Source organism: Tasmannia lanceolata, unplaced genomic scaffold (genome assembly GCF_043159265.1).
Source record: "Tasmannia lanceolata isolate RefF3 unplaced genomic scaffold, GAP_Taslan_0.1 ptg000015l, whole genome shotgun sequence".
Classification (NCBI taxonomy): Eukaryota; Viridiplantae; Streptophyta; class Magnoliopsida; order Canellales; family Winteraceae; genus Tasmannia; species Tasmannia lanceolata.
The window spans coordinates 54462489-54478605 of NW_027518692.1; the positions used below are offsets into that span (position 1 = coordinate 54462489).

General features: G+C 37.8%; 2 protein-coding genes across 3 annotated transcripts; both read right to left on the reverse strand.

The window, feature by feature from the left end:
• Positions 1 to 1116: 1116 nt before the first annotated feature.
• Positions 1117 to 12854, reverse strand: LOC143892459 (Peptidyl-tRNA hydrolase family protein). Of its 2 annotated transcripts, none has more exons than XM_077397083.1 (8): positions 12726 to 12854; positions 7577 to 7661; positions 3943 to 4010; positions 3802 to 3852; positions 3634 to 3707; positions 1683 to 1741; positions 1510 to 1586; positions 1117 to 1385 (listed from the first exon to the last, which is right to left on the reverse strand). In XM_077397083.1, the coding sequence occupies exons 1-8, from the start codon at positions 12762 to 12764 to the stop codon at positions 1272 to 1274; spliced, it is 567 nt and encodes a 188-aa protein (XP_077253198.1). In that variant the 5' UTR covers positions 12765 to 12854; the 3' UTR covers positions 1117 to 1271. The 2 variants fall into 2 exon arrangements, with proteins under 2 accessions (XP_077253198.1, XP_077253197.1); XM_077397082.1 differs by lacking the exon at positions 12726 to 12854 and adding an exon at positions 9939 to 10208.
• Positions 12855 to 12887: 33 nt separating this feature from the next.
• Positions 12888 to 15702, reverse strand: CRR3 (chlororespiratory reduction 3). The gene is made up of 3 exons (XM_077397084.1): positions 15405 to 15702; positions 15180 to 15313; positions 12888 to 13463 (listed from the first exon to the last, which is right to left on the reverse strand). Exons 1-3 carry the CDS (start codon positions 15629 to 15631, stop codon positions 13339 to 13341), a joined length of 486 nt encoding a protein of 161 aa, XP_077253199.1. The 5' UTR covers positions 15632 to 15702; the 3' UTR covers positions 12888 to 13338.
• Between the last annotated feature and the right edge of the window lie 415 nt (positions 15703 to 16117).

Below are 16117 nucleotides of genomic sequence, written 5' to 3' on the forward strand. Positions count from 1 at the left end.
TAAAGCACGTGGTTGTGGAGAGATGAAACGCGTAATATGTCTCCGTACAAAAAGTGAGAGACTAGCAAGTAGGGGGTGAAATTTGGGTGGGGTCGGGTGGTGCTTTTGCTAAAAACAATGATGGGGGCAAATATATCATTTCCCTACTTTATTTCATGTTATCGAATTGAATTTGGTACCATGGTTTTTTATCCCAATGGCCCACACAGATCAACGGTCTGATTTTACGAATATGGTCCTCGTTTTACAGTGGAGATTGGGGCGGGTCACATTGTCGGTGCCCACGTGGGTCACGCTTGTCCTCTATTCTTCAGATACTCAAATACTCTTTGTATTCTTCCCAAGGAGGGATATGCTCCTCCTCGTTCTCTTGTCCCCTTTCAAACCTCTCGCTTTCTCCTTTCCAAGAGCTTTTTTTTATCTTGTTGGATTCGTTTCAACATGTCATGTGGACCAAATTGATCTCCCCTCTTCACAGAGGCGGACCCACGAATTTACACTGGGGGGCCGGACTAAATTACACTTTGCCTTGATAGGACTTGGGGAGGCCGCTTACGTAAAATCCATTATGTACTAGTCATTAGGGGGCCATGCCCCTCTTCTTGTTCATACTCAACCAGACATGTTGATGGTATTTTGTTGAAAAAAAAATACTAAAAAACAATAGAATTGTCTTAGTTCCCCTGGCCGATCATGGCCCACCCTATACATTTACACGTGGCATGTTTAATGGTGATTGTGTTCCTTGATAAGATGATCCTGTACATTGATCGTTCATTGATAGGATGATCGTGTTCACACGAGACCTGTATCTTGGAAAAGTCTTCTTGGGTTCACCTGATACTGCCAAAAGTTTGTCAGCCACACGAACCAAAACGCACAGCCTTAGGCCTTGTTTTGACTGCAGGAATTATCTGCAAAAGTTTGGAAAAGAATTTTTTTTTTTTTTTTTCCAGAATTTCCTGCATCTTCATTGTTTACACATGAAAAAAGTGACTTGAATTACCACACTTCCAAGTTTTATTTACTGGGACCTTTAATTTATCATTTCAATATTCCTTAAATTTATCCTCTCTCTAAATCAAGAAATTTTAAAAAAAAAATCCTGGCAAAATATTTTCTACAAAGCATATTATATTTCCATTTCATGGTGATCAATTACTTATTACATGGTTATCAGCCATGATCACCAATACAAAATTTTGGTGTGCGAAATTTTCGCATCAACCTAAAGAATTGAATCGTTACAGTAATCAAAGCCACCGAAGCTCTTAATTGTTCAATTTCATTGATTTCGAGCTGTTAACAAAGGTTGCACTCTTATCAAATCCTTCGAGAAGAAGAATCCTCACTGCTTCCAATCCATTCTGAAAGGTAAAGTCGAGCTGAAACAAACAGCAAAGAACATTTGGAATTGAATAATTTGGCCTCTTTTTACAGTTGATATAAAAAAATAAACAAAAATAGCAACAATTGCGTAAAATTTCTGTAACAAGTTGGGGGACGTACCTCTTGGCGTTCCTGTTTATTAAATGGTCGAAGAACAAAGTTGACTGGATCCATTTTCCCAGGCGGCCGTCCAATGCCTAAAACAAATTTCATAAACCAAATTAAAGCTTTGTAACTAGAGATGAAGGGTGAGAATAAGCAAGAACAAGGCGGCTTATGATAGCTGCCCTTACCTATCCTTAGTCGTGGAAATTCACGGCTTCCTTTCAAGTGGTCAATAATATTTCTCATCCTGCAAGGAAACAAAATTCACAAACAATCAATAATGATTTAACCTCATGCATAGGTACACCAATTACAACATATCAAACAAACATTTAAGGCTCTGTTGGATGCCAATTGCAAGGGAGCCTTCAGCAATACCCAAGCAAAATAATTAAGGCTCTGTTTGGATGCCAATTGCAAGGGAGCCTTAAGCAATCCCCAAGCAAAAATAATGCACTTTTTGGTGTTTGTTTGCCAATTTAGCATCACAATCCATGGAGACTACCAGACAAGAATCATAGCTAATTATTGCTTGTGTCTGGTGATGTGGCACCAATGAGCTCTCCTCCCCCCCCCCCCCCCCCCCCCCATGCCTCATTGCTCCAAAATGGAAAAATTCTTCAAGTAGAATTTTGCTCTCTCTCTCTCTCTCTCTCTCTATATATATATATATATATATATATATATATATATATATAGAGAACCGTATTTTAAGCTAGTGTGTAGATAACTTATCTACACATATGTGTAGGAACCGTTTTCTCTCTCTCTCTCTCTCTCTCTATATATATATATATATATATATATATATATATATATATATATATATATATATATATATATATATAGAGGAAACTGCAAACTTATGGTGAGCTAGCTTGCCCAATCACATGGGGGCCCACTTTGTTAGGATGATCCAAACCATTCATTTGAAAGTCCCTTACATAGATGCAAATCTGCCCCATTTTTGTCCTCCACAAATGGAGGGGTTCGGATGATCCTACGGAGCTGATTTTTGGTACACCCCCTATCTATGATAAGGCCTTGCAAATGAATGGTTTGGATCACTCCCCAAAATGTGGGACCCAAGTGATTGGGCAAGCTAGCTCACCATAAGTTTGGTGAGCTTAAGCTCACCAACAGTTTCCTCATATATATATATTGGTAATGACACCCTCTCCCATTACTTCCGAGATTGGCAACCAAACACTACTTATCACTATTCTACGAGGTAAATCCTTGGTAGATCAAACATTACAAAAGTTTGTCTCCTCCCTATTGACTACTTATACCACTAATCTACTTCATAACTGTCTGCATCCAAACAGAGCACGTTCTTAATCATCCTGTATGATATACAGAGTGAAGGAAACAAACATGGAAAATAAACTAAAGGTCTAAAAAGATACAGTTGCAAATTATATTCTTAGATGTGAAGAAACTTTGCCATCCTGAAAAGAAAAGATATATGTCATAAGCAATATGAGCAGATTACGATCTTCCTACCAGTCCACAGTAAAGATTTGCAGGCTAGTATTGAAGAAATGTGTGTCAAAGAGGCCTTTTTTTTTTGAGAAACAGTAACTTCATTAATCCCAACAATAAGTACAAGATTGGAGCGGGAAACAAGGTGTAGCCCAACTCAGTTACAATCCGTGTGATTTTACCCTGTGACTGACTTTTTTTCTTGACTTAAATCTCATTTGGTGTGAATGCTTTTTATCTTGCATTTTCATTCCAAGAAGAGATGTTTGGCCTAAAAGAGACCAAGTAAGAGAATACTTAAGCTGCCTCGCCAAATAAATAAACCCAGAAGATATGGAAATGGTTGTGGTTTGAGATGTTCTGCAATCGTCATTCACACCTACTATTTTTAGTTTGGTGTCACTTGATCGATTTCAAAAGCAAAATGGGTAAGAAACCTATACTTTGTTTTTTGAATAATTATGCAGTCTCTAAATTTTTATGTGTCTTTCAACACAGAGAACAAATCAGAGGTGTTTGGAAAACTATGACAAGTGAAACAGATTAATTTCTTTATGAGTAAGACATACACTAACTTACAGATATAGAGAAAAAGCATTAGGAACCATACTGTATAAATTGACTAAACTGAAATAATGCAAATGAATAAATTACCCATTGTGCCCCCCGTGTCCACCTTTTGGAAGTAACCGCAATGACGCAAAAGGCAAATCTAAGTCATCATACAACTGAAGAAAAAAGAATCACACTTTCAAGGATTGGAAGGAGGAAAGAAAAGGAAATGTCATTGTTTGACATGTTGGAAAATGATAAATACTTTACCACGAGCACTTGATTATGTGGTATCTTGAAATATGAAACCAGGGATCCAACCTACACAAATGAGTTCAAATGTATACTATCATAAGACAAAGTAATGACTATTTGTACCAACATAGAGTCATTTAAGATGAGCATACTTACAGACTCACCACTTGCATTCATGAAAGTTTGTGGTTTGGCAAGCATAACCGGAACATTTCCTATGGAGCCTACATACAAACAGATAGAAGTAATCAGGATCAAGAGATTGTAGAAAAAAACAAATTAAAAAAATAATGAGCGCTTTCCTTATAGAGTATGCTGTGGATTTTAAGAGCATATCAACAGTGATACATAAAACAAGCACGACAAACCAACTTTTCCTCTCTTATTTGACACACAATATTTCAATTAATGTATACAAAAGAAAATTACATGTATGAGGACTATCCCTCAAGAAAGACAATAAACAAATAAGATTGTTTAGTTGTATACCCAATTGTCAACCAAAACACAAAATGTCTCTATACCTTGGCACGCACGCACACACACACACACACACACACACACACACACACACACACATTTCCTCCTAATCATCAATGGTTGTGCATGCCCACTCCAACGATCTACCCATCACCTTCTTCTTCAATGATTCCGTACTTGGTATTTTTATTCTGAATATCCTCTCATTCTTTTCTGTCCAGAGAGTTATTTAAAGACCCAAACCACGCAGCAATCTTCTTGCTAACCATGTCAGCACCTTCCATGCAATATTGAATGATCAATTGTCTAACATGGAGAAAATAAAGTTTTATATTTCTGCGGCTATAGGGCAATGAATTAGAAGGTGACTAACTGATTCTTCTGACTTAAAAAACAGTGTTTCAAAACACGAATGCGGGCCAAGATGAGACCAAAGCAAATCCTAGTCCACTTGGCGTGGATTGAATGCATACTCATTTGACGTGACCAAGTATTCAGTTGACGTAGTCATAACTCGAAAGAGTCAAAAAGAGTTTTGATTAACTTTGTAGGGGAAAATGCAAACTTGGAAAAGAACTCGGCCAAGGTAAAAGGAAGTCGACTCATGCGAGTCGATGATGAAGCGGGAGAGTTTTGAAACTATGCTTAAAACACATATTGTTGGTATTGTGAAGCTCTCAATTTCTATTGATCAGGTGGTCAATGGTGACGATTCTGTCTAGACCTGCTTCCAGAACTCTCGGTGATGCTAGTATGTAGGGGTGGTTATTCGGTTAAAACCGAACCGAAATAACCGAGAAGGTGGAACCGAACATATTTCGGTTACTCGGATTTTGGAACCGAAACCGAAACCGAATTTGTGAGAACCGAACCGAACCGAAACTGAAAACCGAAATCGGTTTTCGGTTTTAACCGAATAACCGATTAAAAGCAAAAAACTAGATGAAAAAAAAACATAAAACCCTAAAGCATGGTTATTAACATTTGCCAGAGGTTTCAAAGAAAATATATGAAAGCCCTAACCTCTAATAGATGAAATCCATAATAGATTGAAAGCCTAAACCAAAATAGATGAGATGCATGCCCCTAAACCCTAAACCCCTAAACCTATAAACCATAAAACGAAAAAATAGCTTCACAAATAGATGAAACCCTAAACAGATGAAAAATAGATGAACACTACGAACCTATGAGAGAGAGACAGAGAGGCGAGAGGGAGAGTCGAGGGATGTTGATCCACACTTCTTCTTTTTCCTCTTCTTCTTCTTCTTTTTCTTGCCGATGGCTGTCAAATGGATGAACTGGTGGAGACGTCAGTCCGCCGGAGTCGAAGATGAGGCCGTCCGGCGGTAGAGAGGAGAGTTAGAGAGGAGAAAAAACCCTAGTTGCTTTTGGGTTTGGTCTTTTAACTCTTTTGCACTACCATGATAAAAGGGAAAATTGAAATTAGGTTTTGATTTTTGAAAGACTAAAAATTAGGATCGTTATTTTTACAAGGGAGAACCTCCTTGCATTGAATGATATGTACTGTATCATAAACAGGGGCTGTCCCAAGTGAAAATGGGGGTAGTGGATATCAAGTTAGGCAACTCATTAATTTCGGTTTTAGGTTAAACCGAATTTTTTTCCTCCGCTAACCGCTAACCGAAATTTGGATTTTTTATAACCGAAACCGAACCGAAGCACCCCGAAACCGAACCGAATTGACCGACCGAATTCGGTTCGGGCGGTTAATTCGGTTATAACCAATTAATGCGCACTCCTACTAGTATGGACCAAAATTGGGAATCTTTACCCTTTCCTCTTCCCCAAACGAGCGATAATGGCGTAGCCGGAAGTGCGGAGAACAAGACGGGGGTTGAACGCTTCGACCTCCGTTCGAATAAAGCCTTCGAATCCACGAAGGGTGCCGTCGAATCCACGATGTCCCGTTCTTTGAATCCACAAAGAACAAGAACAAAACCACTACTTTCTAAAGAAGAAGAAATTTTCTTAATTTTCAAAACAACCGTAAATCGTGCAACAACCCAGCACGTTAGGCTTTATATAGAAAAAAAATCTCGCTACTTATTTCCAATTAGGATTCGAACTCCTAATCCTACCAAACTCCTAACAAGTAAATTACTAAAATATATCAGGACTCTTTTAATGAAGCAAAACTGATAAAAAAATATAAAAGCATGCTAAAATTTAGGGATGTTTAGCTTTTGGAATTTTCAAATCACTTATCCTATCCAAGAGACGTGTACTACATGGGGATGTGGCCTTAGCTTTAGGCGGAGCAGGCTTCTTTTGCTTCTTTTTGACACCATCACACATCACTTTCTTGGATTTAACAAATGATCCCTTTTTGCCATACATGATTGCCCCTCCACTTGAGAAGCTTTGGTGTCCTTGTCCTTCTCGTCCACTAAAGGTTGAAGTGAATAACTCTTGTGTGGGCTTCTTTTGCTTCTTTTTGACACCATCACACATCACTTTCTTCTTGGATTTAACAAATGATCCCTTTACTGCCATACATTATTGCCCCTCCACTTGAGAAGCTTTGGGGTCCTTGTCCACTAAAGGTTGAAGTGCATAACTCTTGTTGTTTTGACGAACAAAGAAGACGTTATCTCTTCCTTTGTGAATTGATCCCTGTCAGATAAGTACATGGATTTGACTAAAAAAAATCTCTATTTTCTGTTTGGGTAGAAAATCCTACCGTCATTGCTATGTTTCCGTACAAAGCCCCCTCTTTCATGATGAAAGCTTACACTCAAATCGTGCCACTATGGGATTCCACATGCTTTTATTTAGTTTTCCAATGCAAAATTAGAATTAGGGCAACTGAATTGGTCTTCACCCCCATTACTAGACTTAGCAACCATGCAGTTCTTAATTCATCTTGGACATCAGTGGATCTAGACTGGATGTTTAAAACTGCTAGCAAAAATATCAGATCTTTGAGCAAGCTTGAATGGTTTTTCTTGCTCCTATTATCAATTGTTAAATCTACACCTTGAAATGGAAAATTGAAGCAATACCGAACGCATGGAGAACTTTCTAGTTAGTAACCATATCAAACAACCTTGGAAAAGTGTTACTTGCAGCAGACTGCCATCCTAGCCTTATACTAAGATGGTCCCAATGAAAGTAATTATGGAAACCTTAACCACAGTAAAGGTTATTCGGAGGGAAATTGGCTGATACGGACAGGAACATACATGACTATTTTTCAAAAGAAAAAACAAATGCAACACCAAAACCATACACTCGCTCACGGGGTGGTTGCTTCAAGAAAAAAGATGCAACTTTTTCATGCGCTAACCTTTTCCAAATAAAGATCTGAACTGAATGCTGCTAACTGATATCCCTTCTGCTTGAGCTATAGTGTCAATCATCTCAAAACCCACCTGAAAGGAAGTTCACAAAACAACAGTTTATCAAAATAAAAGCAAACATGTACTTAGAGCAAAATACCATGCAATTTGGTTGCCATTGATGCATCAAATTGGACTTTAGTTATATCAAATACAGCATCAAGCAGTGAGAATCGGCATAACTGCAAGGACTGACATAGCAAGTGGAAATGTAATATTTGATGCCAAATTAAATCGACTTCCATCTCTTCGACCTTATGTAGAATGCATTTTATAAAGGGAAAGAAAGCAATTACTCTCATTCATCAAGGTTTGTTTCACCTAACTGGACAGCAAATCCTGAATATGAGTTTTCTTCAGCGGCTGATATGAAAAATATGTCATTCCATGAAATGATAGTATGCAGACTAGTGCCAATGATTGGCAATATTGATTAATATTGATTTTAAACCTCACTGTGTAAATAGTATTACAAGTATTGGACCTACTAAGGACATAAAGTTGAGAAAATCGTGCCAAATATTTCAATATAGAGAAAGAAAACATACATTTCAGTGGAGTTTACATGTTTCATGTTTGCTTGCTTCTAATTCAAAATAGTATAAAAGGAGAAAAAACGCAGCAAAACAATGGGTCCAAGAAGAAGATCAAGTTGAAGAGGAATATAAATAGGGTAAACCCTAAAAGGTCACAAAACAAAACAAGACAATAGCAACGAAAGTCGCATGTTATCTCTCTTTCTTTTTTCTCATACATGAACCCGAGGTTTCATGCCTCTCAATGTGAGTTTTCTAGCTTCAAGCAAACAATAGCATCCCAAGAAAAGTGACTTGGCCGTCCAAATTTATAACTAAAATTCCTTAGGTGCCCCGCATTACTTAAATCTGACCTTATTTCAGTAATTAATAAACCAGTCCTCTTCTAACCACCATAACAAGCGTGAACTGTTTTACACCAAATTTAAACCATAGGTAGTTGACTTGGTGATGATCATCCACACCAAGTTTCAAATCATAAGCTCCAAAGTGGGGTCCAAGGCTATCTGAAGTTAGACCAGATTATGTGACTGCACCGATAAATCAACCCCTTGTTTCTTCTTGCCATAATCTTTATTATTTTTCATTGATTTTTTCTTTCCAACAAGATTAGTGGTTTTCATCTTGTAGACAGTTTGTTCTTAGGACATTCTATTTCAAGATTTTTTTTCCTTTTTGAAAGCTATTTCAAGAAAGTTACTTCAGCTGTGAATAATGAAGATTGGAGTGATCTATCATCTACCAATCTTAAAATTCTGGAAAATTTATCTTTTGTAATTCAGTTAGAATCCAAAAATTCATTTTGGAATACTGTTTCTGCTGAAAATTTAGTTTTGATTATAGAATAAATACAGCTGTTGTCATTTCTTGATTTTGGAGGGTTCTTGGTTGTTAAGGGTTTTTCTTTTGGATCTAGTTACATCAGTTGGTCTCAATGCATCCATAGTAGGATTTTTCCTATATCACTAGGGCATAATTAGTAAGAAACAGGACCCTAGGGTCCAAGCCCAATGAAGGGATGTAACAATAATAATTTTTCCTACATCACTAGGGCATAATTAGAAAGAAACAGGACACTAGGATCCAAGCCCAATGAAGGGATGCCACAATAAGCAATTTTTTAAAAGTTAATGGTCAGATAACTCAGGACAATTCACAGTAAACATGGCTTCACCTGAGTATGGGGACCGGCTCTAGGGATCACGTGCCTCTCAAGCCTCACCAACAGCTCAAATCCTGCTCATGTATTTTCTTTTCTCTTGCTTGTTTTGAGTTTGCCTTTAAGGGTCCTCTTCCTTAGACATTGTTCTAAGAATTGGGCAGTGGTCTTATTCCTATTGTATCATCTTTCTTTATTTAATATACCATAGGGGTCTAACCCCAGCTTAACCATTAAAAAAAAAAACTGGACAATTGTTAACTAATTTCCGTACATAAAATTGGGCTTCACATAATTATACCCATTGTGGTGAATCGAAACTACACTGTAATTATAAACCACACTCGTATTAATGAGAAGGACATAAAAAAACGAAAAACCCAAGTGTTGTTCTGAATTTGGAGGGTATCTAAAAAAAACCCATGTGTTCTTCCGAATTTCTATAGAGTCAGATTTTCAAAATTTCGAGTCAGAAGCATAACAAAAGGGAGAGAGAAAGACAGAATTGAATAAGATGAAGGCAAGCCAATTGAAATAAATAAGAAAGAGAGCATGAGGTTTCAAGTGATAAATTAAGAGATGGAGATGAAAAAGAGAAGAAAAAGAAATGCATACGTTGTGTCGAGTTCCACAGTACTTTTTGCCAGGGTTTCCGAGCCCTACAAGGAGCCATGGTTTGGGTTTTGATTGAAGCTCTGTTGTAGAAGAAAAAGTGGGATTGGGAGATGATAACCGAGCCACCATTATTCTGGTTTTGGTTGAAGAGGAATAAGAAAAACAGGGGATCCGAAGTGGGGATGAAATAGAAGAGAACATTGCTTGGTGAGAAAGGTAACCCAATTCCGCAATTCGTCTCTACTACGAAGAAGAGACTTGGAAAGAGGGAAGAAAATCTTTTTAATCTGTGTTTCACTAGGATTCATCAATGTTGGGTCCCACACGAGACAGGTATGTGTAATCCACATCGTTGATCTGTGGACCATCCCTCAGGATCCACATGATCATGGTCCCATGCCAAATGGACATTGGGTCAACGATAATGGGCTAGACTTGTGTCATAACATAGCCCCTCGGGTGATGTTTATGAAAAATTCTAAACAATGGTCTCAGCAGAATGCCACTTTCAAGATCAATGGGGACGGCAATTTTGGGCCCCAGAGGGGATCAAAATCAAAACATTTTGTGTGTGTGGAATCGAGACCGTTGATCTTGTACAAATCATGACACGTCCCCTGTGGTCTTTCCCATTGGACAAACCTTGCCCTCCAATATGTGGAGATGTTCTCATTGGATGTGGAGTATCTTAACCATCCATTCATCAAAGGATTATATGTCCGTCCAACGGTGGAGATTTCTACAACATGGTGCATCCATTCGGAGCCCATCAATCAGAACCCCACTCGAATTTAAAGGGCACAATCCAAACAAAGCCTTTGGTCTCATACTGTTCAAAACCAATAAAAACTACTTTTATCTTCTGAAACACCCCAGTTAACGCCTCACTAGTCACGATGACAGGGACGATGTTAGAGATAACAATGACTGTTTCCTTATTATATCTCAAGGCCAGAGTGGGGAGATGATGATATTGCCTTCTTGTTGGAAGTCTTATAAATTAAAGAATCTGAAATGTATTTTTTTTTAAATCCCTTTGTTTTGCATGGTTTTCAAAAATCACCACACCACTCTTAAACCACTTAAATGATTTCCCACTGCAAGTTTTGCACAACTCCTCAGCCACCACCAAGGTTTCGGCCCACAGCATTCTGAATCTATGGGGTTGAAGCATGTCATGGGAAGCCAATCCCTTAGGCCCTGTTCGTTTGAGATTATGTCAACCGATTGTGAGTCCAAAACAAATCATTGGACTCAAAATTTTATGTAAAATTGAGTCCAATAATTGGTTTTTGGAGTCACAATCGAACAGGGCCTTAAGGAGTGGAGGCAACCAAATGCTGCCAACCGGCATTGACACAACTATTAGACGTACCCATCTCGGCACACTGGCTCTAGCATTTCTTCTGAAACCAACCATATCAGAGGCAACAATTTTAGCTTGAAATTTCCTGCTCTGATGATACCCCCTATCACGTTCCTTGTACACATAAACTAACAAGTCGAAGATAAAAAATCAACGGACTCATAAATTCCAGCATCCCTGCGAGTCCAAGCCAAGTAATGGTTGAAAGCTTTTATATAACAAGCTTTCAAAAACGAAAACAAAAGATGATGCATCTTCTCAAGCAACTCAAGGTCTGTTGTATACTCACCATGGCTTGTCAACAATGCATTGGGACATTCACTTCAAACAATAATTCTATTGTTGATGCTGTGAAAGCAAATGTGACATAAATTCAAAACGGGTAGTCGTGTGTGTGTGTGGGCGGTGCGGGGGGCGCCTATAAAGACCATCTACACTGAAATAGAAGTAATGAAACAACTTCTGTTTACACAATTAGATGAATTTAAGTTTGTGAATGGCAACTTGATTGCACCTTGGGTTATGAAGTTCCAAGTAATGGGAAACTAGATCACGAGTGGAATCATCGTCGACGAGACCTTCCACATTGGAACCGTTATCTCTAAGGTGCTGTTTGTTTTGGAGCATATGACCAAGAAAGTTTTCAACTTCTACTTTATATACACTAGTTGAGATGGTTTACTACATTCCCACTGGTTTACGATTATCTAAGAGTGATTTGAGAGAGGCATTGTTCTTGGAATGTTGTATTCTTAATTGAATTTCTCACAAGAAAATTAAGATTATTTCGTGTGAATTATAACCTAACACTTATTCCTAGGACATATAAGGGTACCAGATAACAATAATTCTGAAGTAGGGCATCGGAGAACCAATTGTGCTTTCATTGAATACTCACGGCCTACAAATTCCTAAATCTAGAAACTCCTCATCTACATGTTACTTTGAAAGTTGAGGATGCAATTTTTTTTAAAGTTACTATCTTTAGAATTGAAAAAGAAATAGAAGTTGATGCAGCATCATCTTCAACCAATAAAAGAACCCTTAAGAGATAGACGACATGGAACACGTGAAACAAGCAAGCGATAAAGTCTTTTGGATCATATTGTTACTATTATGCAAATGAAAACAGTCCAACCACTTATTCATAAATCATGCCAGCTCATGATGCACCTCAATTTTAAGAAGCCATAGAGTATAATATGCATTCACTATCATATATTCACTTCTAACATCTCACCTATCCAAAAAATAAGAAAAAAATTTATCCTGAAGTTTCAAACGATGACACTTTACAATTTTATGGTGTATGAGAAATTTGTCAGAAAACACCCCGGTGCATGAAGGTCACGGGAGATGTAATAACAACTTGGTTTCATAGAAAATAAGAAGTTGTTTCCCCAACAATCCAGATATCTTACTTGACCACGGTGCACAACAAGGGAAATTGATGCCAGCATCTACTCTTCATAAATTTTTTTTATACTGATTCAGTCTGAGCAAGAGCAAGCAAATGTGGTTACTCGGAATGAATGAAAAGTAGAAAGCTTATACATAGATCCCTGCTTGCATGCAATATAAGATCGACAGAAAATAGTTCAGATCAATTGAATACAATTGGAATCCTTAACATTTCAATTTCCAAATCTTTTGCTGCTGGTTGTGTAGCAAGCGACACAAGCCTAAAACCAATATTTGCCAAAACTCGCAACATCCATAAGAAAAATAACTGGAATTAATATACTTTACCACATTTACTTCATTAACTACATGGGTGGTGGAGATCTCTCGATGTCTGCTTTTGCATGGCATGCTCCTCCAGTATCCAGGGTGATAAAAAGCTTATTCTCAGTCATTGTGGAGCCAGAGAACACAACAAATGTATCATGTCGATCTTGGTGGTTTAGCTTCTTTTGAACTATTGAGATTATTTTCAGGTCACGTGATACCAACTGCTAGGATGGTGATGGGGTTGGTCAAACCAATTATAGTACTATCACATTACTAGGTGGAACTCAACTTTGAGATGGATATTTACATAAGGAGGTCATCCAGATAAGGGAGAGAGAATGGTAGCTTTATAATCCCAGATGCAACCAAGAGGAAGAACAGCCACAATGGTAGAATATTTAGACATACTACCATAAGAATTTCCTGCCCTGCAGAGTCACAACATGATCGATATAATATAGCTTTAGTTAGTGGAAAGAGGATGTGCTAGCACACAAATTGCATCCATAACAAGAAGAAAAGAACAAGGTAAATTGTGCTACATAGATAATAAGCTACAAATTTTGAAAATGAGATTAGTCATGGTTGTTGAGTAAAGATTTATCACTTCAAATGTAAGCTGTTATTTTTTTTTCCTTTTCCCTCCAATGTAAATTGTGAAGAACTAAATGTGCTTAGGGTGCAGTGGAGGCTTTAGACAGGGATTGAATATCTACTTCAAACAATCTGCCTTAGCTCCTAGAAGGACCAGATGATTGCCAAAGTGTCAGGATCCAGTGAAAATAATTTGATAACTGGTTTTAGGTTTCAATTGGAGGATACCATATGGAGATGAAGTAACATGGGGAAGAAAAGGTTGTTAGAGAGTTCAATGGACTAAAAGAACATGGACCGCAAGTCGAAGCACCGATAAGACAATTGATAAAAGCTTTATTGCCCTAAGTTGCTACATTGGAGAGGAGGGAGGGGACCAAATGAACTGAAAACCCCTTAATAACTAAAGAAAACTTCAATTCAGCAAAAAGAAGCATTCCTTGTATGATAGCAGCATGCTGATAAGTACAATCTCACAATTCCTTATAGAAAAAAACTTCTATTTGTTAGTACCCACTTTATTTGTGGTTGCTGTTTTTTTCTCTGCTAAGTTTGATGTATATGTAGTTTTCTTCCACAAAGGAGCAACTTAGCAAGAAATAAGGAAAGAAAGGCAAGGGTGAGAGATCATCATGTATTGCCTGATGAAAGATATGGAAATGACTCTCATATATCAAACATTAAAGAAAAAAAGATGCTCATAGAATAAAGAAAACCATGGAAAAGATGTCCATGAAAAGAAGAATTATCAATCAGAATGCAAATGGATAGAAAAGGATCTTACAACGGACACAAGGGTTGTGATAAGAGCATAAACAAAAAGAGGTTTTCTTTTTCAGAAGAAGCAACGACATAAAGAGTAAAGTGTAGGTAGGGCCTAATAACTGCAAGGAATTGCCCTAGTGCCAAGAAAAATGAAGTAAATAAAGCATGTTTCTTTGAGCTGTCAATTCATCATTGCAGCTTCAAATGACAAACAGCAGAGAGACAGTGTTCTGATCTTCCTACTATAAAAAGAGGGGTAAAAATGAAAATGGTAAAGAAGAGTAGGAGAGAAATGGAGGGACAACGTGGACAATTTGAGTCAGATCAAGCTGCTGCAATATTTAAGACAATATTTCCCCCCTATGCAGACTTCTCAAAGTTTGTAAAAAGGGTCCCTACACGAATTTGTCTCCAGGATGGGGCAATCCCAGCACAAACGTTCTGCTTTTAAACACACACACAGGCAAAATGAGGTTTAATCATATTGTCTACACAGTCCACAATGATGGTATTTCAACAAACCCGGGTTGGGTTGGAAGTGTTTTGGGTGCAATTTGTGGGTAAAGTTGCAAAATCTAAAAGTGCATTTTGGGTACAAATTGCACCCAAGATGCAATTGGGTTGCAGACCAAACTGATCAGTAATACATATGAAAGTCTATTTAGCATGTAATTGCAAGAAGAAATGGTAACATAAATCAAAATAAGCAAGGGCATCATCCTCTAGGCAAAGGAAACTTAACAAGGATAGATAGAAGTGTGTGTGAGAGAGATAAAGAGATATACCAGAGCGAGAACCACCCTCAGTGCGGTTAAGGATCCATTCACCAGCCTCACGGAGCTTTTTCTCGGGGGATCCTTCGGGCTGTCCGATGGGTGTGGATGCCAGAAAGTCGAACCCAGTTGGGATTTCATCGCCACTACATTTATACATTACTATTCAAATCGAATGAATGTCTTTTATAAAACAGCTTAGATAATTTATCTGAAAAGGGAAGGGAAAATACTGGCCTGGGATTACGGTCTCGGAAAATACCGGCTCCTATTGCCCTTTCGACCTGCGCTACTGAGGGCTTCTTTTGCGTGGGTTTTCTACGTAACCCAGCATCACTACTTCGGCTTCTACGCTTTATTTTAGGAGAAGAAGGAAGAGATGAACCGTTATTGTTTTTTATGTTGTTTCTGGTAAGATTTGAGAGGATGGTAATGGTGGCTGAGAATCGAGCTGTGCACGCCATGCCTCCTTAATTTCTCTACAACTCTCTCTCTCTCTCTCTCTCTCTCTCTCTCTCTCTCTCTCTCTCTCGGATAGACCTCTGATTTCTATACTTCATCCTATCCGCTCGAAAAAACATATGGAATGGATTATTCCATGGAAAATAAATTCCATCGAGGGCCTGTTTGGATTGTAAGAAAAATATTTCCATGTTTGGTTTGCAAGAAAAACATTTCTGACAGAATTTTTTTTTCTTGACACGATTTAGAGGAAAATTATATGATTATAATTAATTTAAAGTGATATTATCATGAATTTAAGGAACCTCTTAAGTAAAAATTGAATAGGGTTGGTTCAATTGCAAAAAATTTAGGAGCTTTTAGAAATATTTTTCCTGTCTAAACTTTTCCAGAAAATTCTTGCAACCCATAAAGAAAAAATATTTTCCAAAAAAAGAATTTCCATCAGAAATGTTTTTCTTGCAATCTAAACATGGCCAGATTAAAAT